This window comes from Naegleria gruberi, assembly GCF_000004985.1.
Source record: "Naegleria gruberi genomic scaffold NAEGRscaffold_9, whole genome shotgun sequence".
Lineage (NCBI taxonomy): Eukaryota > Heterolobosea > Eutetramitea > Acrasida > Naegleriidae > Naegleria > Naegleria gruberi.
In genome coordinates, this window is record NW_003163318.1 from 369,376 (window position 1) to 391,835 (window position 22,460).

Sequence of the window (22,460 nt, forward strand, 5' to 3'; positions counted from 1 at the left end):
CATCAATAAAAATCAATTCCACAAGCCAACTACAGCGTAGATTTTTCACCCAATCAAGGATAATCATAGTCTTTGGTGACGGAAACGATGATGTAATAATGATGAATGAATTCAATGTTCATTGTTTTTATGGTTGAAGGAAATAATAGAAACAATAAAAGAAGAAATTAAATATCAATTTTCTTTGTTGTGAGGGTTATTAATTGGTAATCCTACCATTCTTATCATCCAATAAGAACAGATACGTCATTGTAATGATTGACGCCCATTTTTAACGGAAGACTTGTTTGCCCTCTCCACATCAACCTAGAAAAAAATGAGTAACCAGATCCCAATACAATTTACCGAACTTTTTAACCTTCAAAACTTGGGGGTAAACTCACAATCCATTTCTTTCACCACGGTTACACTCGAATCTGACAAATTCGTCTGTGTTAGGGATCAGGTCTCACCCAATAAATCTATTCAAATAGTCGAAGTTGATAGTCAAAATGTTACCTCGAATAAAGTCAATGCTGACTCTGCCATTATGCACCCAACAGCTAAGGTGCTCGCTCTTAGAGGTATGTATTGTATAAGATTATATACAATATTAATCATGGTTAATAATAATAATAATATTATTTATAATTTTTTAATACAACAACAACAACAATATAGCTGGTAACACTATACAAATCTTCAACTTGGAAATGAAGGCAAAGATGAAGGAACACACAATGACTGAACAAGTCGTTTTTTGGAGATGGATCAACACTAACACTATTGCTATCATTACCGCTACCGCTGTTTATCACTGGTCTATGGATGGTCAAAGTGCACCAAAGAAGATGTTTGATCGTCATGCCAATCTTGCCAATTCCACAATCATCAATTATAGAACAGATTCTAATCTCCAATGGTTGCTTTTGATTGGTTTGACCAGAGCTGTAAGTATTAATAATAGAATGTGTGAAATGTTCTAACAAATTTAACAGGAAGACAACTCTACAAAGGGTGTTATGCAATTATATTCAGTAGAAAAGAAAGTTACCCAACCAATTGAAGGTCACGCTGCTTGCTTCGTTGATTACAAGCTTTCCAACAATTTTGTTACCACTGTTGTTTGTATTGCTTCAAGCACTCCACAAGGTGGTAAGCTTTTCGTTATGGAAGTCCCATCAAACAAGCCACAAGATGCTCCTGCTTTTGAAAGAAAGGCTGTTCCAATCCAATTCCCTGCTCAAGGTGATTTCCCTGTTGCTATGCAAGCTAGTGATAGACATGGTGTTTTCTTTATGATCACCAAATCAGGATTTTTGTATATGTATGATGTTGAATCAGCTACACTGATCTTCAAGAATCGTATTAGTGATGATGCTTTGTTTATTACAGCACAAAGAGCTGGTGGTTTTATTGGTGTTAATAAGAGAGGTCAAGTTTTGTCTGTCACTGTTGATGATAATACCATTATTCCATATATTGCTAATCAATTGGGTGACCAAGGATTATCTTTGAAGATTTCTTCAAGAGCCAACATTGGTGGTAACATGGTTGGTGATTTGTATTTGCAACAATTCAATGCTCAATTGAACCAAATGAACGTTCAAGCTGCTATTGCTCTTGCTGCTGATTCTCCACAAGGTATTTTGAGAACTCCAGATACTATTGCTAGACTCCAACGTTTGCCAGTTATGCAAGGTCAAAAGCCAGCTATTTCCCAATACTTCCAATACATTATTGAAAAGGGAAAGCTTAACACTTATGAATCACTTGAATTGGCTAAGATTGTTTTGCAAAAGCAAGGTGGTGTTGATTATTTGAAGAAGTTGTTGACTGATGACAAGATTGAAGGAAGCCAAGATTTGGGTGACTTTATTTCTGGTTATAGTCAAGAATTGGCTATGCAAATCTACTTGAAGGGTAAGGCTCACGACAAGATTATTGATTCTTTGTTGAGAATGGGTGATTACGAAAGAGTTTTGGCTTACTGTCAAAAGGTTGAATATACCCCTGACTATTATGATATCTTCAGAAAGTTATGCATGGTTAACCCAGATAGTGCTGTCAAGTTTGCTTCAAAGATTCATGAAAATCCAGAAACAAGAATTGATCCTAATACTGTTATTGATCTTTTGGTTCAAGGTAATCTCATCAAGCAAGTTACTGCTTACCTTTTGGACATTCTTAAGAATGATAGACCAGAAGAAGGTGCTCTCCAAACTAGATTGTTGGAAATTAACTTGACTTACAGTCCAATTCAAGTTGTTGATTCAATTCTCGGACAAAAGCTTGTTAATCATTATGATCGTATTAAGATTGCCAGATTGTGTGAAAAGGCTCAACTCTTCCAAAGAGCTCTTGAAAATTACACTGACCCAGCTGATAGAAAGAGAGTTATCGTCAATACTCATGCTATTAATGTTGAATGGTTGATTAAGTGGTTCGAAGATGTTTCCAAGCAAGAAGTTTTCATGTATTTGAGAGAATTGATTAAGAATAAGAATAATCTCCAAGTCGTTGTTAAGGTTGCTACTGCCAACAGCAGTGTTTTGGAACCAGAAAATCTTATTCCAATCTTTGAAGAAGTTAAGAGTAACGAAGGTCTCTATTATTATTTGGGTTCTATTGTTAACTTCAGCCAAGATCCTCAAGTTCACAACAAGTACATCATGGCTGCTACTAGAGTTAACCAACTTTCTGAAGTTGAAAGAGTTACTCGTGAAAGTGACTACTATGAAGCTGATGTCATCAAAGAATTCTTGAAGGAAGCTAGATTGACTAACCAAATGCCACTCATTAACGTTTGTGACAAGCATGGTTACATTGATGAAATGGTTAGATATCTCTACAGCAACAGTCAACTCAAGTTCATTGATATGTATGCCAAGAGTGTTAACCCAATCAGAACTCCAGAAGTTGTTGGTGCCCTCCTCGATGTTGATGCCAGTGAAGATTTTGTTAGAAATCTCATTATGGGTGTTGGTAATATGTGTCCAACTGAACCTTTGGTTGAAGAAGTTGAAAAGAGAAACAAGCTCAAGTTGTTGTTGCCATGGTTGGAAGCTCGTGTTAACGAAGGAAGTCAAGAACCAGGATGTCACAATGCTTTGGCTAAGATCTATATTGATCTCAGTCAAAATGCTGAAAACTTCTTGATTAACAATCAATTCTATGATTCCAGAGTTGTTGGTCAATACTGTGAAAAGAGAGACCCACACTTGGCCTTTGTTGCTTACAAGAGAGGTCAATGTGACTTGGAATTGGTTGCTGTTACTAACAAGAATGGTATGTTCAAACAACAAGCCAGATACCTTGTTGAAAGACAATCCCCTGAATTGTGGGCTCACGTTTTGGATAACGAAAATACTTACAGACGTCAACTTATTGATCAAGTTGTCCAAACTGCTCTCCCAGAAAGCAAGTCAAGTGATGAAGTTTCTACCACTGTTAAGGCTTTCATGACTGCCAACCTTCCAAACGAATTGATTGAATTGTTGGAAAAGATTGTTTTGCACGGATCCTCAGAATTCAAGACTAACAGAAACTTGCAAAACTTGCTCATCCTCACTGCTATCAGTGCTGAAAGAACTCGTGTCATGGATTACATTAACAGATTGGACAAGTATGATGCTGCTGATATTGCTAGAGTTGCTATCACCAAGGAATTGTACGAAGAAGCTTTCGTCATGTACAGCAAGAACAAGTTGAATACTGATGCTATCAGAGTTTTGATTGATCATATTCAATCCATCACTAGAGCTGCTGAATTTGCCAAGATTGTTAACGAAGCTGAATGTTGGAGCATTTTGGCTAGAGCTCAATTGAATGCTCTCGTTGTTGCTGATGCTATTGAATCCTTCATGAAGGCTGATGATCCAACTGATTACCACAATGTTATTCAATATGCTGAACAACAAGATGAATACAAGGCTTTGATTAAGTTCTTGGAAATGGCCAGAAAGAAGATTCAAGACTCTGTTATTGATACTGAATTGGTTTACTCTTATGCTAAGTACTCCAAGCTTAAGAATAAGCCAGAAGTTTTGGCTGATATGGAAGATTTCATTTCTGGACCAAACTTGGCTCAAATCCAAGTTGTCGGTGACAGACTTTTCGATGAACAAATTTACAATGCTGCTAGAACTCTCTTCCAATCTATTTCTAACTATGCTCGTTTGACATCCACTTTGATCAAGTTAGGTTTGTTGAGAGAAGCTGTTTCATCTGCCCAAAAGGCTAACTCTATCAAGTCATGGAAGGAAGTTATGATGGCTTGTATTGATGCTAGCGAATTCAGATATGCTCAATCATGTGCTTTGAACATTATTGTTCATGCTGATGAATTGGAAGATCTCCTCCATTACTATGAACAAAGAGGATACTTTGAACAAGTTATCGAATTGATGGAAAAGGGCTTGGGTCTTGAACGTGCTCATATGGGTATTTTCACTGAATTGGGTGTTTTGTATGCCAAGTATAGACCAGAAAAGCTTATGGAACACATTACTCGTTATTGGGGTAAGTGCAACATTCCAAAGTTGCTCAATGCTGCCGAACAAAACCACTTGTGGGCTGAAATGAGATTCTTGTACTGTCATCATGATGAACCTGATGCAGCAGTCAAGGTCATGATGGAACACTCAACTGAAGCTTGGGACCACTCTGTCTTCACTGAAACCATCATCAAAGTTGTAAATATGGAACTTTACTATAGAGCTATCCAATTCTATATTCTCGAAAATCCAAAGTATCTTGAAGATTTATTGGTTGTTTTGACTCCAAAGTTGGATCATGAAAGAGTTGCTCGTGATATCAGATACCAAAATAATGGTTTGGATCTCCCACTTATTAAGAAGTATTTGGAAACTGTTCAAGATCATGATTTGCCTCAAGTCAATGAAGCTCTTAACAGCTTGTACATTGAAGAAGAAGATTACCTTGCTTTGAAGCGTTCTCTTGAACAATACAGAAATCTTGACCAATTATCTCTTGCTGCTCAATTGGAAGGTCACGATCTCCTTGAATTCAGAAGAATTGCTTCTTGGTTATATAAGATCAACAAGCAATGGGAAAATTCCATCAAGTTGAGCAAGAAGGATAACTTGTATAAGGACGCCATGGAAACTGCTGCTGAATCTCAAAAGCAAGATATTGCTGAAGATCTCCTTAAGTTCTTCGTTTCTAAGGGTTTGAAGGATTGTTTCGCTGCTGCTTTGTACAATTGTTATAACTTTGTTCGTCCAGATATTGCTCTTGAATTGGCTTGGAGAAATAACATTATTGACATGGTTATGCCATATATGGTTCAAGTTCTTCGTGAATACACCACTAAGGTCGATGATCTCGTTCAAGAAAGTCGTCAAAAGAAGAAGGAAGCTGAATTGAAGTCTCAACAACCAACCCCAGAAGTTGGTGGTTATGTTGATCCAAATGCTGCTTATGGACAAACTGCTGATGCTTATGGTGCTAACTATGGCCAACAATACGGAAATGTTGGTTATGATCAATATGGTGCTAACTATGGTCAACAATACGGAAATGGTGGTTACGGATTTTAAATTATTTAACTTCTAGGAGTCGAGACTTATAAAATAAAAAATATATTGTAAATTTAATAATTAATTTAGTTTAAGTTCTTAATAATTTCTCAACTAAACCTGAGGAGTGTGGAAAAATTCTACTGATGAGTCTTGAATTTTCTAAATCTCCAATGATATTAGTACTAAAGCAGGAAAATATTTGAGTGAATTGAAAGATAAAGGACTTGAAAATATTGGTCAATTGACCACTCTAAATATTAATCAAAATCGTATTGGTGAATTGAAACAATTGACCTATCTTAAAATTGTTAGACGAATGAAAATGGAGTCCAAGATGCAACAACAGAAAACTTCAGAACCGCTGTTTAACCACCTCACATCCATAAGAAATGAATAGATTGAAATATTTAGTAATGTCACTTGTGTGGAAATTCAATTTAGACCAACATTGATTTATTTGTAATCACTTGAATGGAAGAATTAACTGGGATTCCTTAATTTCTATTTCTTCAATTTTAAATTAGTGTTGTTCTAGATATTTTAAAAATTGGTTTTCATTATCTTAACTCAAAAATTGATTTTTAGAATTGAGAATGTGGTTGGTATTATAATATTACTAGTTAAGAATGAGGAAATAGAGAATGTAATAGCTCCTATAAACACTCCAGTCATTATATCAATAAAGAAATGTCTACCCAGGCATAATCTGGACATACAAATACAACATGCCCACAAAAATGCAAGAATTACAGTAATTATTCCAATTTCTGAGCTCAATGATGTGTGGTATAAAAACAAAAGAAAAATATATGATGATCTAGAAGCGTGGCCACTAGGGAATGAAAATTCATCAGGGCCTTGTTCCACCTCCCAAAATGATAAATTTCTCTCAATACTGTCCATAGGTTTGATAAATTTCTCAAACTTTTTGATAAATAGAACATCATTTCTAGGTCTTTTCCTTTTATAAACTAATTTCAAACATCCAACAATAAAAACATCTACAAAAAAGCAAGAAAAGTAATAAATAACATAATTCAACGGAATCATTTCAAATAAAATTAAGGGAATATTATTTAAAGGGGTATCGTTTTGATAAATTTTCCAAACATCATAAGCAGCTATTAAAAACAAAATACAAGGTATCCACCCATCATTTGTAAAACTAATTGTCCTCCAAAATTTAGTAATAAATTGTTGAAATTTTGTTGGATTTTTACTTGTACTATTACTCAAATTATGAAAGAAAAAGAATGTTATCCGATAATCAAAATCAACGATGGGACTCAACTCATCATTAGGAATTTTAACTTTTTGCATTTTTTTTAAATTAATTTTTTAAATCCAAAATATTTTGGGCAAGCAATTACTTGAATTATCGCTAGTTTTATCAATTCTTATTTGGATAATAATATTTAATGGATAGTAAGTAAAAAAGAAGGAAATAGTTGTTGGTGGTTGAAGTCTTGTAGACATGCTATTTTGAGAATGAAAAATTTGGCGCCAAAACAGCATACAACAAACTACATTAAACGCAAAAAAAATGAAAACAAGTGTTCCCAACAGTGTTCGTTCAATTTCATCTGGGCTCGGTAGTAGTGTAGTTTCAAATGGCATTAACCAAGCTGCAGTGTATAGTAATGGATCTGTTGCTTCATCAATATCAAATAACCATAATCAGGAAGGAATAGCAATTGGTGGATGTGGAGGATTCCAAGCTTTTCCTAATCAAATAATATTTAAAGATTTTGAAGCTCCAGGAAATTATAAAGAAACGATTAGTTTTAGAAATAATGACAATGTAAGTAGGAAGAAAAAATGGAATAAGGATGAATAATTGAATACTCAGGTTTCCAGAAGAATTAGCATTTTCGCTCCAAAGTCTAGGTTTTTCAAAGTGGAACCAGTTAAAAAAAATACTTCGAACACTTTAGTGGCACCAGGTTTAGATGTCACTTTCAATGTTTTCTTTTCTCCCGATGAAAAAATAGACTATTCATGTGATCTTATTGTTAGGACAGAACAAGATGAATTTACAGTACCAATTATTGCTATAGGATTGAGAGGTAAGCTTTTAAAAGTTAATTATTATTAACTCTTGTAGCCCTTTTGGATCTTCCCGAGTCTGTTACTTTTGATGATGCTCCAGTAAAGCACACTTCTTCAAAAGTTATTTACGTAAGAAACATTGGTAAAAGTAGATCGAAAGGATTCAGTTTGGAAGCAGACTTACCTTTTGATGTTTCTCCAAGAGAAGTACCAGAATTAAATGTTGGTGAAGGAGTTCAAATTAGTATTAGTTTTAATCCAGAAAAGACCCAGCAATATACAGGCAAATTAAAGCTAGGATTTGATACAATTAATTATAAGACAGTTTTACTGCAAGGTGTCGGAAAAAGTGCAAATGTAAAATTGGATACAAACGTAATGGCTCTTCCTAATACATATATAACATGTAAAACTCAAAGAACTATGAGAATTATTAACAACAGCAATATTCGTGTAAATTTTAATTGGAAACTTTTTGCTTTAGTGGAGGATGAATTTAGTTATAAGACAAAATCTATTGCTCAACTAGGAACACAATACGATGAAACAACTCGAGAATATAGATTAAAAAAGAGAGAAATTGAAAATGATGATATGAGCTTTAGAGATGAAGCATTTTCAATTTATCCAATCAAGGGAGAAATATGGCCAAATCAAGAACTTGAAATTTCAGTAGACTTTCACCCAACTAAGGAGATAGATTTCGAAAAAATAGCATTTTGTGAGGTAACAGGTAGAGAAACTCGATTACCTCTTAAATTACAAGGCAGAGGACGAGGACCTAATGTCTCATTCTCTTATACAGAAATTAATATTGGTGAAATATTTATTAACTCTGTTCATGAATATGAAGTGAGACTTGATAATAAGGGACAAATAGGAGCTAGTTTTGATCTCATAAAACCAAGCTCTTTATTTGGTCCAAAGTTCCAATTTGTTCCTCAAAGTGGATATGTTGCAGCAACAGAATCACAAATTATCAAAATATTTTTCAATTCAGATATCATTGGTAGTTTTGAAGAAGATATTTATTTTAGAATTGAAGGAAGACACGAGGATTTAAGATTACACTTTAGTGGCCAGATTATTGGACCTACTTTTAATTTTGATTGTAATGAAATTAACTTTGGAACTGTACCTTATGGATTCTTGAATACAAAGTATATACAGATTATTAATACTTGCGAAATTCCAATGAAGTATACATTAAGAATACCAGAAGATGGAACAATGTTAAAAAGACAGTTTGATATTATTCCAAGTGATGGTCACATTCTTCCTCACACAAAGAAGCAGATTAAGATTGAATATCTATCATCTAAATTGAAAGATTATAAGGCTAATCTCGTTGTAGATGTTGAAGGTGTAGGTGATAATTTAATTTATCTTCCTATTTTAGCAACTACTGTTTCACCAATGATAACATTACCTAAACCACATATTGATTTTGGAGAATGTTTTATTGGATATGAATATAAGAATTTTTTGGATTTGGTAAATAATACAGCTTTATCATCCAAGTATGAGATTATTCTTCCTTCAGAGGAAATACAAAAGCAATATGAATGTAGTACAGAATCATGCTTTGGTATTGTAAATAATAAGAGTACAAGTCAAGTAGAATTTTTATTCAAGTCTAAAGTGATTGGTGAAATTTCATTCCCATTATATGTTAAAGTTGTTGGTAGTGAACAACCACCATTTGAAGTTATTGTTTCAGCTAAGTCTATCGGACCTGTGGTTCAATTGAGTGAGTCAGTTATTGATTTCGGAAAAGTTAATGTATTGGAGACAATCACAAAAACTATTCAACTTATTAACAAGTCACCAATAGTTGCTACCTACTCAGGAGTATTCAAGGGAAAAATAGCTGGTATTTTCTCAGCCAAAACATTGTCTGGTAAAATAGAACCTAATGCATCAATTGATTTTGAGATAGAGGCCAACTTGGATGATGTTACAAAGTTTTCAGATGAACTTGTATTTTCTATTGAATATGCTGATAAGCTTCCAGTTAAACTATCTGCATCTGGTAAAGGTAATACTATTATTGCAACAGAGTCTATGGATGTTATTGATTTTGGAGATCAATTCACAGCTACAGTTTTCAAAAAGATTATTACTTTGGAAAATAAGAGTAGAAAAGTTCAAAAGCTCTCATGGATGGCTGAAAGAAAAAAAGGAGATACAACTCCTCAAGTTTTCAAGATAACTCCTGAAAAAGTAATGATTCAAGCAAAAACAGCTCAGGTATTCACTGTTGAAGGTTTTTGCGAGAGTGAAGGTGAGGTTTCAGAACCTTGGCAATGTAAAATTGCTGGTGGAAAGAAGGATGTGATAATTTTCAGCCCTGTGCTTAAATCTATGGTATCTGTTCCTTTACTCAAATTTTCTGATACATCCCTTAGCTTCATTTATAGTTATGTTAAAGGTGTTCCTCCATTGGTTCAGTCTAAGAGTTTGGAGGTTACCAATATTTCTCCATTACCAGTATCTTTTTCTGCAAAGCTTCAACCTCCATTCATGCTTGCTGTTTCTGATCATACTATTGGACCTAATCAATCAAAAACATTGGATGTCCAATTCAATCCTGTATATAAGAGTGACAAACAAACAGCTGATATCAAGTCCAAGATGATTTTGACCTATACTGATCATCCAAACAAGAGTTCTGTAGACCTCATTGGTTCTGTTCTCTTCCCTAATTTAGTCTTGAGTTCATCACTTATCGATTTTGGTACTGTTGTTGCTGATGCTGAAAAAACTCACACAATAACAATGGAAAATAAGGGAAAGGTTACAGCAGTATTTTCATTTATTTTTGAAATTGCTGAAAATGGAGACCTCTCCACCTCCCAACTCTTTGACATTCTTCCAATGAATGGAATTATTGAGCCTGGTGAGAGTGTTGATGTGAAATTTATTTACAATGCCGCAAAATTTGGAGCTCACACAGCAACTGCCATTTGCGAAGTAGAGGGTGGACCTGAATATATAGTGAATTTGAAGGGAGAATCTTCATCTGTAAAATTCAATGTGGATAATTCTGACCTTGATTTTGGAGTTGTTCCATTCCACTCACAACAAGAAAAAGAAATTGTAATTTCGAATACTGGAAAAATTGCTATTGACTTTGATTTTGATTTCTCTATAATGAAGAGAAAAGAAATCGTTCAAGTTTTACCATCTAATGGAAGAATTAAACCTGGTGATAAACAGAAGGTTACCATTAAGCTTAATCCAAAAATTCCAGAGGTAATCAATGAGCAATTCACACTTATGGTGGCAATGTATGAACCAATAATAATTTCTGTCAAAGCATTGTCTGTTCATCCAATGCTTACAATATCAATGAAAACCAAAACAGAGGAAGAACCTGGTTCACCAATTTATACTAATCAACAAGATTTTGAAAAACATCTCGGTGCTGCTAAAAAACATGCTTCTAGAGGAACCACATTAATGCAAGAAGCCATGAGAAGGTTGGGTTCAGAAGGAAAAAGCACCAGCTTTAAGAATTTGTCATTGGTACAATCAGTACAAAAAGAAGCCGAGAGATTGATGTTGTGCGATTATTTAATGGTAAATCCAATGAAGAGTGTCAAGGTTAAAAACTCGTTGGCTAGAGTTTCTAGAAGTACAAACCAAGTTAAACAATTTGAACAACCAGATATTGTGTTACAACGTATGATTGTAGACTTTGGTGCAACCATAAAAGGTTTAACAAAGAAGAAGTCTTTCAAGCTTTCAAATGTTGGTATCTTACCAATATCAATCCAGGTAAACAAAAAGGACCTTGCTAAATATGGTATAACAATGGAGCCATCTGAAATTAGTAACCTTCCTGGATTCCCTGATAATCAATCTGTAAATGTTGAAATGTCATTCCAATCTAAAAGTGAAAAAGTCGAAATTGGCGAATATAATGCTGTTATACCTGTTAGAGTTACAAATGGATATTTAATAGAAATTGAGGCTCGTGCAAGTGTTATTTTACCTGAAATTACAGTTTCAGAAAGTACTCTCAATTTTGGTGATGTAAATGTTGGCTATGCAAAAGTATACACTATCCAAATATTCAATGAAAAGGATGTTAATTCTGAGTGGTCTATTGAAGCAACAAAGAAGAAAGATAATCCTTTCACATTTGATATTATGGGAGGTATATTAAGCCCTAGAGAAAAGAAGAACATTCAAGTCACTTTTATTCCAACTGGAGATAAGAAAAATTCACAAATTTTCTTATTGAAATGTAATTACAATCCTCAGCCAACCAAAATTACATGTAATGGTAATGGAAAAGATTTAAATATTAAGGTTGATTATGTTGAACAAGAAATGGGGCCTATTTTGCCATACGAATCAACAATTATACCTTTTACAATCAGTAACTCTAGTGAATGTGCTGTAGACCTTTATTCTGTTGAATTTGATGAGCAACTAAGAAGAGAATCAGAAATAATTCTAACATGTGATAGTTTTGAAAAGGGATACATACTGGCTAAACCTAGAGAATTTGGTGGTCCTCTGAATGAAGATATTTTAGAGAAATATAATGAAATAACAAAACCTCCAAATCCAGAAGGTGATGACAAGCAAGAAAATCAAGATGTTGGCATAGGTCAGATAGATGAAACTCCTAAAAAGAGACATATTTTTGTTTTTCATACTCCTCCTATGCCTTTAAGAACTGACTTGGCATCTTTTATTTCTACTTCGTTGAATATTCCAATCATTACTATAGATGAAACTCTCAAAGATTACAAATCAGCCCACTTGGATGAATCTTTATCAACAGTATCAATTTCTGATCTTATTGGACTTGCTATTTCCGAAAGAACTGGTCAAATTGATTGCAAGAGAGGATTTATTATTGACGGTTTATATAATGCTATTTGTAATGATTTGGAGATGATTTCAAAAATTATTGTCGATAAGCTTCAAACTGAGTCTATTAACTTTGTAAATATTGATGGAGTTGAAGCTGAAATTAGACTAAGTGGTATCACTGATCTCGTGGAAAAGGCAAGATCAGCTATGGATGAATCTAGATATCCTAAACTCAGCGAGGAAGACTATGAATCGTTAGCTGAGGAAGCAAAGAGAATGTTTGAATTACAAATTAAAACATTCAGAGAAAACAAGATCCAATACGATAAGCTTTACTCAGAGTTAACAAAAGTTGAAAGAGAACTTGAGGGAAGCTCCACCAAATTAATATCAGAAATTATTCAAGAGAGAAAGAAAGAAGATGAAGAATATCAAAAGAAGTTGGAAGAAGAGGCTAAAAAGGCTGGCAAGACAAAGAAAACAACTACTGGTAAAATTCCTTCAAAGTCTAGACCAACTACTCCCTCCTCTTCTGAAGTTATTCCTCCATATATTTCATTTATCGAGGAGCTTGCTATTCATGAAAATGAATCACAGTACGACATATTTATGAAACTTTACAAGAGATATTTCTTTGAAATAATATCCGTATTCAAAAAACTTCATTTAGAAGAAAGTCCAGTTGTAACAAACGATAAGAATAAGAACAAGGTTGTACAACCAACAAAGAAAAAGGATGATATGGAAAATGTTATCATCACACAGAAATACATACCAGAAAAGAAGTCAGAAAACATGGATATGATTATGAAAAAAATTCCTGGTATCGAAGAATATTTCACACAAGAGACTGTTATTCAGACCCCAACAGAGCTATCAATTCCTGAACCATTCATCTTGCAAGTTATTAAGAAACCAACACCTCTTCAGTCTATTGATTTATCGACTCCATTTACTATTCTTTCAGGAAAGGACAGTGATGCAACCAGATGGACAGTGCAACCTGGTGGAAAACAAGAATTATTCATCAAGTTCTCTTCTAAACAAATTGGAAAATTCGAAACTAATTTGTCTTTTGGAATATTTGGAAGAAATTCGCAATTTACCATTAAAACAAGTGGTATGTGTCAGTATCCAGAAATCAGTACTTTCCACAAAAATGTTTTCAGTAGAAGAGTAAAAACAAGACCAGACAAAGGCCTTGCTAAGAAGTACATTATTAATGAAAATGCATATGAATACGGACCTCTTCTTATTAGACCCTCATATGATATATCAGATGAATCCAATCTAAAAGAATATTTAGATGTTTTTAGATTTACTAACAACGGTAAATTTACCAGTGAGGTAAATATTACTCTGGAAAAAGAAGACAAAACATTCAATATTGTACCACACCAATTGTCAATTCCACCCGATCAAACTTCAGAGGTAAAGATTTGGGCCCTCCCTAAAACAGTGGGTAAAATCAAAAACTCTGTTATTTGCACTATCAAGAATAATCCAATTCCATACAAATTTGATATTTCTTGCACTGGATCAAAACCAAAGATTGAATTAGACAAGACTAAAATTGACTTTGGTAAGGTGCTGTTATCAAGTACAGGATATAACGAAACCATTAACATCAAAAATATGGCCTACATTCCTGTTGTATGGAAGATTAAGAATAAGGCACATATCAAACAAGAGTTCACAATAGAACCTTCAGAGGGTAAATTAATGCCTGGAGAAAATTCAGCTATTACTGTCAAGTTCAATTCTGCAGTGGCATGTGAATTAGAAGAAAAGATGATATTAACTGTATCAGATGCTCAAGAGATATTAACACCAGAAGAAAATATTATTGTTCTTAAAGCAGATGCTTTTGGTCTTGATGTAAATATGGATTGTGTTTTAGATTTTGGTACTGTTAAAGTATACGAATCTAGCCCAAAGTCTATATCTATGACAAACAATGGTAAATATGATGCAGCTTTCAAGTTTGTTATACCTGATAAGTTAAAGTCATTCTTTACCATTACACCTATGGAAGGTGTACTTCAAACAAAGGCAAAGCAAAAAACAACTGTTGAAGTAGTTTTCAAAACCAATACTGAAGTTTTCTATAATAAGAACAAATCTATTCAGTGCCAACTTGTTGATAATACAACAAAAATGGCTCTTGGAACTACTAATTTAGAGGTTTCTGTAAAGTCTATGTTCAGCAAATTCACCATTACTCCTGAAAATGGCATTAACTTTGGTCCTCTTAGTTTTGATAAGGAAAGACAAAGACCATTTGAAATATTTAACACTGGTATTTTTGATATTCAATACACCCTATTCGATTACTCTAAGGGTTTACCAGAATCAACAGAAGATAAATCAAATACCAATGATCCAAAGAAAAAGGGTAACGATACAAAGAAAAACAACAAAACTGCAAAGAAAGTTGATCCACAACTACAAATTGGTCAATTCATGATTCAACCAACAGTTGGTACAATCGCTCCAGGAAGTAAAGCATCCATAAATATTACTTTCAAGGGAGATGGAACCAAAGTTTTCCAAGAAACATTGGGAATAGATATTTCAGATAGAAATATGGAAGAGCAACCAAATGGTATTGCTTACTATATCCAAGGAGAATCATGTGTTCCAGGTATTGTAACAAATGAGTTTGAATCCATATTTGAAGAACAACAAATAGTTTCTAATATGGATATGATCCTTAATCCTCTCCACAGTTCTTTTACTCTGGATGAAAGAATTTTCCATTTTGGTACAATTCCAGTAGGCAAGAAAGTGACAGAGAAAATTAAAGTTATCAATCCATTCAAAGTTCCTTGTAATGTTGAATGTAGTGTTAAACCTAGAGATATGACAGGAAATAAGGATATTAATATGTTTGAGGCTAGTCCACCAAAGTTGTTCATTCCACCTCACGAACACAGATATGTCAATATTTCATTCCTACCTCCTACTATGAATAACTATTCTGCCATCTTTGAGGCTACTGTAATAGATGGAAATGATCCAAAAACCAAAGATCTCAAGATAGAAATCAGAGGAGAAGGTTCTCTACCTCAAGTATTAATCAAAAAACCTGAAAAAGTTGGTGAAAATTCAATTTTGAAATTCCCAAAGACAGCTGTTGGAAGAAGAGAGGAATTACCTGTATTAATTAGTAACGAAGGACTCTTGCCAGCAACTGTTAGATTTGATTTCCCAAATCACTCATCTTTATTGTTCCCAAGTAGACTAGAAGAATTCGTTCTCGAAAGTAAGGAGTCAAAGAAGTTCTCTATGATATTTGAACCTCACCAAGCTGAACAAATTGAAACAACTCTGAATATGGTCGTCTTAGATAATCACTTTGAAGATACCAGTATTAAGGTTATTGCTGAAAGCTTTGAAGAAGATGTAATTATCAATAACCTCCCCCTAGGCAAAGAAAATGAGTTGAACTTTGGAGACTGCTATGTTAAAGCAAAGAATGAAAGAACTTTTGTATTAGAGAATCATGCCAAAGTTCCAGTAAGATTCCAGTTTGAAACACCCGACGGAATTACTGTATCTCCTTGTGTTGGCCATATCCAACCAAAATCTTCAAAAGAAATTATTGCCACTTTCTTATGTGATGAGCCAACAGAAATTAAAGGCGATTTGTTAAAATGCTCACTTAAAAAGATAGAATTTTTAAATGATGAAGAAGAAATTGACTGGGATGATAGACACAAGTCCATTAAATGGGTAGAAGTTGATGAGGAAGAGGAAGCAAGAAAATTGAAGGAATTGGAAGAAAAGAAGCAAAGAGAGAAGGAGCAAAAGGAAAATGAAAAGAAAGGCATTAAAAAGAAGGAAGAAAAGAAGCCAGCCGCAACAAAAACTACCAAAGCAGAAGAAAAGAGTGAGCCACAAGAAGCCAAACCAAAGAAATTAGTTACCAAGCGTATGGAGGTTACTGATCCTGAACCTCAACACAATATTATTGGAGACATTTCTGAAAAGTCTGTTGCTGTCTATACTAATGCTGATTATGCCAAATTTGAAATTAATACCACTGATGTTGTATTTTCTACCACCAAAATGTTTGAAACACGTATTCATAATGTCACTCTTAAGAATATTGGCAAAGTTTTGCTCAACTTCTCATGGAGTAGTTCTCAATATATTGATGGTCCTTTCGAGCTGGAAACTAAGCAAGGACAAATCAAACCAGGCGAACAAACTATCTTTACTATCAAATATGCTCCTCAAGATGTAGACAAACATGAAGAAATATTTACATGTTATATTGATAATATTGAACCTTCTTGCAGTATTCCTAGTGTTAGAGTTTCAGGCATTTCTAAATGTCCACTCGTTCACTTTGAATTGCCACCAAGTGATTATTTGTCAGGAGGAAGAAGAAAGGCATCCATGTTCCAAAATCAAGAAATAGAATCATTAATTGACAAGGATAAGACAAGAGTCATTGAACTTTATTCTTGTGGTATCAAAGTTAAAAATACTAAGCGTTTCTACATTCTCAATCCTACCGATGTGGACTTTAAGTATAGTTGGCAAAAGATCCAAAGTGATCCAAACGCTGAAGACAACTCCTTCTCATGCTTGACCAGAACTGGTATCATCAATAGTGGTAAAAAGTCAGAAATTATCTTTGAGTATGTTCCTTATACTATTGAAACAAAAGAATCTCTTTGGATGTTTAGTATTCCTTCCAGAAACTTGAATATACCATTCTTGGTTGTAGGACATGCTAAAGAACCAGAAGTTTTCCTGGATACCGCTCGTGTAAACTTCCAAACTGTATTGGTGGGTGCTAAGTCCTCCCAATCTATCCATCTTATCAATAGAGAGCCTATCCCATTCAGTTTCAGCTTTGACCAAACAGAATTCTTTGAAGATAATCAAACCGATAGACAGCCAGTACTTTTACTTTCTCCAAAGAGTGGAACAATACCAGCAGATTCTACTATTCCAATCACATTACTTTACACTCCTACAGCCGAAAGCTCATTCAACTTCCAAGTTGCCTGCAGAGTAAAGAAGAAGCCATCTCTTCTCACATGCAACGTCAAGGGAGAAGGATTCCTTGTTCATGAAAGTTTAGAAGTATCTGATGAGTCCATGACTAGAGTCGTTCCAGTATCCTTCAAAGAAAATAGTAATGTTGACTTTGAAAGAGCCCAAATTAACGAAAAGAAAATTAAGAAGGTTATTATAACAAATCACGGAAACTATAACTTTGACTATCAATGGTTCCATGCAAAGAACAAACTCATTACTATTAATCCAGATAGAGGAACTGTGTTCAAGGGAGGCAAACAAATTTGTGACATCATTTTTAACCCAACAGCACAAGTCAAATTAGCTGGATACAAGTGTATTTGTAAGGTTACGAATAGTAATTCCTATGTCCTTAACTTATTCGGATCAGGTGCTCAACCAAAAATCAACTTTAGTTTCCTTCAATATGACTTTGGAGCTCACTTTTTATATCATCAAGGCATGGATAAAAGTCCATCAACAATGCTTAAAATTGAAAATTGTGATGAAAAGGATATCAGTTTTGAAATGCTCTACGATAACAAACCGCATTTGGAAGTTGAAGCCTCTGCCACAGTGCTAAAACCAGGAGAGAGCAGACAAATCAAGGTTTACTTTAGACCAAGAGAAATCAAACTCTATAAGGAAACTGTCATGTTCGAAATTAATGGTCTGTATAAGACAAGTGTAATCTTCACTGGCGAAGGAACTGCATCAAAAGTTGAATTGTCAAACCCTGTTGATAAGGTAATTAATTTAGGATCAATCAGAGGAGGTGAAGTTATCACCAAATATGTTAATATTGTGAATAAGAGTAAGATTACAGCAAATGTTTCCTTATTGAAAGAAACTTTGGATCAATTAGCCAAGTGTTATATTACCTTGAGTCCAAAGACTGCTTTCTCGATCCATCCAAGGCAAGAAGCACAAATTGGCCTAACATTTAAACCAGAATCACGACTTTCAACATTCAATGTTGAACTAAATGCTTACATAGACGGAAGAATCAAACTTCTTTCAAATGTGACAGGTTCTTGCCAGGGTGTAGAAGTCAAGCTAAACACTTCAACCATTGCTTTTGGACCAGTTGTTCAAAACACTGTAGTTGTTAGCAGGGCAATTATAGAAAATACAGGAGATATTGGTGTTAATTACAAGTGGAATACCAAAGGCCTTTACAGTGCATTTTCTATCAAGCCGTTACAAGGATTCATTCCTCCTAATGAAGAAGCATTATTGGAAATCACATACTCTCCAACAAAGATAGATACTACTGGTCAATCTTCTACAATAGAATGTAAACTAGATTCACTTAGAGATCCTATTCCTATGACAATCAGTGGTATTTGTGTAGAAAAACCAAAAGGAAAAGAAACTTTGTCATTCAGAGTTGCTGTCAGACAAAAGCAAAACAAATCCGTAAAGATTGACAATCCAACAAAGAGTGATTGGAGATTAAAACCAGTAATTGATAATCCATTCTGGAGTGGATTGGAATATCTTGAAGTACCAGCAAATAGTACTCGAGAATATGAAGTTACATATGCACCATTATCAATGACATTGAACTCTCCACATAAGGGAACGCTATTTTTCCCATTACCTGACGGAAAAGCTATCCTTTATGAGTTGTCTGGTGAATCATTAGATCCATTGCCAGCTGGATCAATTATTAAGGATTTATATGCAAAGGAGCACCATATTGAAACTCTTTTCGTTGAAAATTGGCTCGGGAAGGCCCAAAGATTTGCTGTTATTCTTGACGACCTTAATATCAAGTCACCTAACCAACTTACTGCTGTTAATTATATTGATGTACCACCAATTTCCAAGAGAGAATACAAGTTCAGCTTCCTTCCTTTCAAGGACGGTCAATTTGAAGGAAAGGTTAGATTTGTTAACGAAGAAACCAAAGAATTTATTTATTATAATGTCAAGTTTAACGTGTTGAAAGCGAGATCTTCAGAAGAAATTGTAATGGAAACTCCTGTTAGACAAAAGATTGTCAAGACAGTAACTGTAGAAAATCCATTAGAAAAAGAATCTGTTCTTGCTGTCAAATGTGACTCTACAGATATTATTGTTTCCTCTGAACTAAGAATACCAGCCAAGTCATTTGCTAAATGTGAGTTTGTTTATCTTCCGTTATTGGTTTCCGATCCTAAGAAGGCCAAGTTGACTATTGGAAATGATGAATTAGGTATTTTCCCATTCGATTTATTATTGAAGCCAATTGCCAAAGTTTCTGAAAGAAGTACACACTTTTCGGTATCTCTTGGTAGTTCTCAAACTCAAACTATTAGATTTGTAAACTTTGCCAGGCAAGCCACTGAGTACACATGCAAGATCGAAGACAACCAAACTGATTTTGCTCTTGTGGACAAACCTGTTGTCAAAGCTCCACAAGCAACCTCATTAGAAGGAAATGAGATTAGTCTTGATGTTACCTATGAACCAACAATGACTGGTGCAACTAAGGCAAAATTGATTCTTACATCTCCAATTGGTGGTGAATATGTTTTTTGGTTGTTTGGAAAATGTTCTCCTCCAAGAGCACAAGGTCCTATTGAAATTATTCCAAACGGAACTTCTCAAATTACATTCAAGAATGTTTTCGATAAGAAGACTGACTTTAAGTTTGTAATTGACGACCCTTCAAACAGTTTCAGTGTCAAACCAGATAATGCATCCATGACAGTCAAACAAAAACTTCCACTTACTATCTCTTACAAACCTTCAAGTGCTGCATCTTCAAAGGTAACATATGGAAAACTCACTATTAGCTCTAAGGGAAGTCAACTCACTTGGTTGTATTATTTGATGGGAAAACCTAATAATTAAATTAATAATTTTATATTAAAATTGTTGAGCTTTTTTATTTCAACTAAAATTCCAGCTTTGGAATTGTACTTACCAACTTTATTTTCAAAAAGTATTTGTGTGTTATTTGAATTTTTGAGTTTTTTTATTGTAGGTGTATGTGTTGTGATTATGTGTTATTCAATCTGTTTGCCTAATCATCTTCACATGTGGTGTGGTTGTGAGTTTTATTGTGGTGGAGTGTCAAAATTGGAATTTTGTGGAAGTGGTGAATTGGATGGGGTTGATGTTGTGGAAAGTGTGGTATTAGTGATGATGTTAATTGGTTGTTTGTGTTAACCAATTAAAAAGTGTTGAATTATTCAAAGTTAAAGTTGGTGTTGTTTTGTTGCATACCAGTAAACACGAATTGATTATTTTGTGTGGTTTGTGGTTCCTCATCATCATCATCAAGACCAAAGTATTCTTCTACAATCTTGTATGCCTTCTTATAAATTTCTTCACTAGCGTGATCTGTCAAACTTTCAAGTTTATCAACACCTCCGGCTTCTTCAATAAAGTCTGTGTATGGATTGATACCATCAATATCATCAGCAATGCTTGAACCAGAAGCTAAAATATTTTCAATACCTTCCAAAGCAACGCCAACAACCTTGACATCCTTGACTGAGAGTAATTCGCAAAGTGGTTTAATACAACCTCTATCTACTAAATATCTTATTTGTTCATCTGAACCTCCTGATGTAGCGTTAGAAATAGCCCAAGCAGCTTCCTTCTTAACGTCAAAATCACCTGGTTGATCCAAGATTGCCACCAAAGGTGGAATAATATTAGCATCAATAATTGTTTGAATTTGATCCTTGTTTCCGGCAGTAATGTTAGAAATTGTCCAACAAGCTTCCTTCTTAATACTCTTCTTTTGATGTTGAAGAAGTTGACACAAAGATGGAAGAGCGCCACAATTCAAAACGACTTGTGTTTGTTGATCATTACCAGTAACAATATTACCAATAGTTCTCAAGGCTGGTGTTTGAACGGATGGTTGTGGATGCATAAGTAATTCAACAAGTCTTCTAACAACATTTGAATCAATAACAGCTTGAATTCTATTGTTTGGACCGTCTGAGAGGTATGAAATTGCCCAACAAGCGTCAGTAAGAACTTCTTCGTCAGAGTTGTATAAGAGATGAGCCAAAGTTGGCAAGGCTGGAGCAACAAGATTAAAATCAGGGATTGGTTTACCTCTACAAAGGTTGGAAACAGTCCATGTAGCATTTCTGAGAATTGTAACTTTTGGTTGTTCAGAAATGATAGACAACAATGGAACCATAACTCCCATTTGTAAAATATAATCTCTACATTTAGCAGAATCACCAGCAATATTACCCAAAGCCCAGATAGATTGTTCTCTAACATCATCATTTGGACATCCGAGAAGTTGAATAAAGATTGGAACAGCATTGCTTCTAATGACTGTTTCAGTATGTTCGGAGGTACCTGAAGCAATGTTTGTGAGGGCCCAACAGGCTTCAAATTGGAGGGCAGCGTGGTCGACTCTTTGCAAAAATTCAACAAAGATTGGGACAACACCAGTAGAAATAACTTCATCGATAGGTGGACTCTTTTCCATGGACAAGAGTTTTCTGAATTGAACGGTAGCTTCTAATTGGAGTGTTGGATTACCAGACTTGACTTGTTCGAGAAGGAGTGGAAGTTGGTTAAGTTTTTCTTGGATGAGAGGATCGTGAATTGTTGCGCCTGTTGTGTTTTCCTTTCTTCTCTTTTGCAAGAGTTCATCTCTCATCTTCTTTCTGAGAGATGATTGTTTATCCATTCTCTTTATTTTACCATCTTCTGCGCTGAGTGTTGACTTTAGGTTTTTTCTAGTTGGTGTCTTTTGATTGCTGGAGTACATTCTTATTTACACTTGTTGAGTTATTTTTTTTCTTCGTGGAAATTATTTTTGAACACGCGCCAAATGGTTTTTGAAGTTTTGTAAAGCATTCCGTCCAACAGTGGATTTTGTCTTGCCAAAAAGATTCTCGAGAGATGACAGCCAGAATAAAAGTATTAATACATTTGTTTCACTGTACAATCTTTGAAATAAAGAATGATGGTCCAAAGTTTCAAAAAACAAATTGAATTAGGAACAACTGAATGTCATTTTGAAGGATATTGAGCTTTCTTTTAGAATGACCGTTAATA

General features: G+C 34.5%; 3 protein-coding genes across 3 annotated transcripts; 2 read left to right on the top strand and 1 right to left on the bottom strand.

Moving 5' to 3' along the window:
- Positions 1-316: 316 nt before the first annotated feature.
- NAEGRDRAFT_78703 (clathrin heavy chain) lies at positions 317-5,602 on the top strand (the record flags this gene model as incomplete). The annotated part of the gene is made up of 3 exons (XM_002680414.1): positions 317-563; positions 661-929; positions 978-5,602. The coding sequence occupies 3 exons, from the start codon at positions 317-319 to the stop codon at positions 5,538-5,540; spliced, it is 5,079 nt and encodes a 1,692-aa protein (XP_002680460.1). The 3' UTR covers positions 5,541-5,602.
- Positions 5,603-7,065: 1,463 nt separating this feature from the next.
- NAEGRDRAFT_78704 (uncharacterized protein) lies at positions 7,066-20,293 on the top strand (the record flags this gene model as incomplete). Its single annotated transcript, XM_002680415.1, has 3 exons — positions 7,066-7,323; positions 7,372-7,588; positions 7,627-20,293. 3 exons carry the CDS (start codon positions 7,066-7,068, stop codon positions 20,274-20,276), a joined length of 13,125 nt encoding a protein of 4,374 aa, XP_002680461.1. The 3' UTR covers positions 20,277-20,293.
- Positions 20,289-22,196, bottom strand: NAEGRDRAFT_78705 (uncharacterized protein). Its single transcript, XM_002680561.1, has one exon. The coding sequence runs from the start codon at positions 22,168-22,170 to the stop codon at positions 20,614-20,616; it is 1,557 nt and encodes a 518-aa protein (XP_002680607.1). The 5' UTR covers positions 22,171-22,196; the 3' UTR covers positions 20,289-20,613.
- Positions 22,197-22,460: the final 264 nt, after the last annotated feature.

Bases quoted from the DNA above. Each gene is read 5' to 3' on its own strand.
- NAEGRDRAFT_78705 (XM_002680561.1), bottom strand. From the start codon at position 22,170: ATGTACTCCAGCAATCAAAAGACACCAACTAGAAAAAACCTAAAGTCA.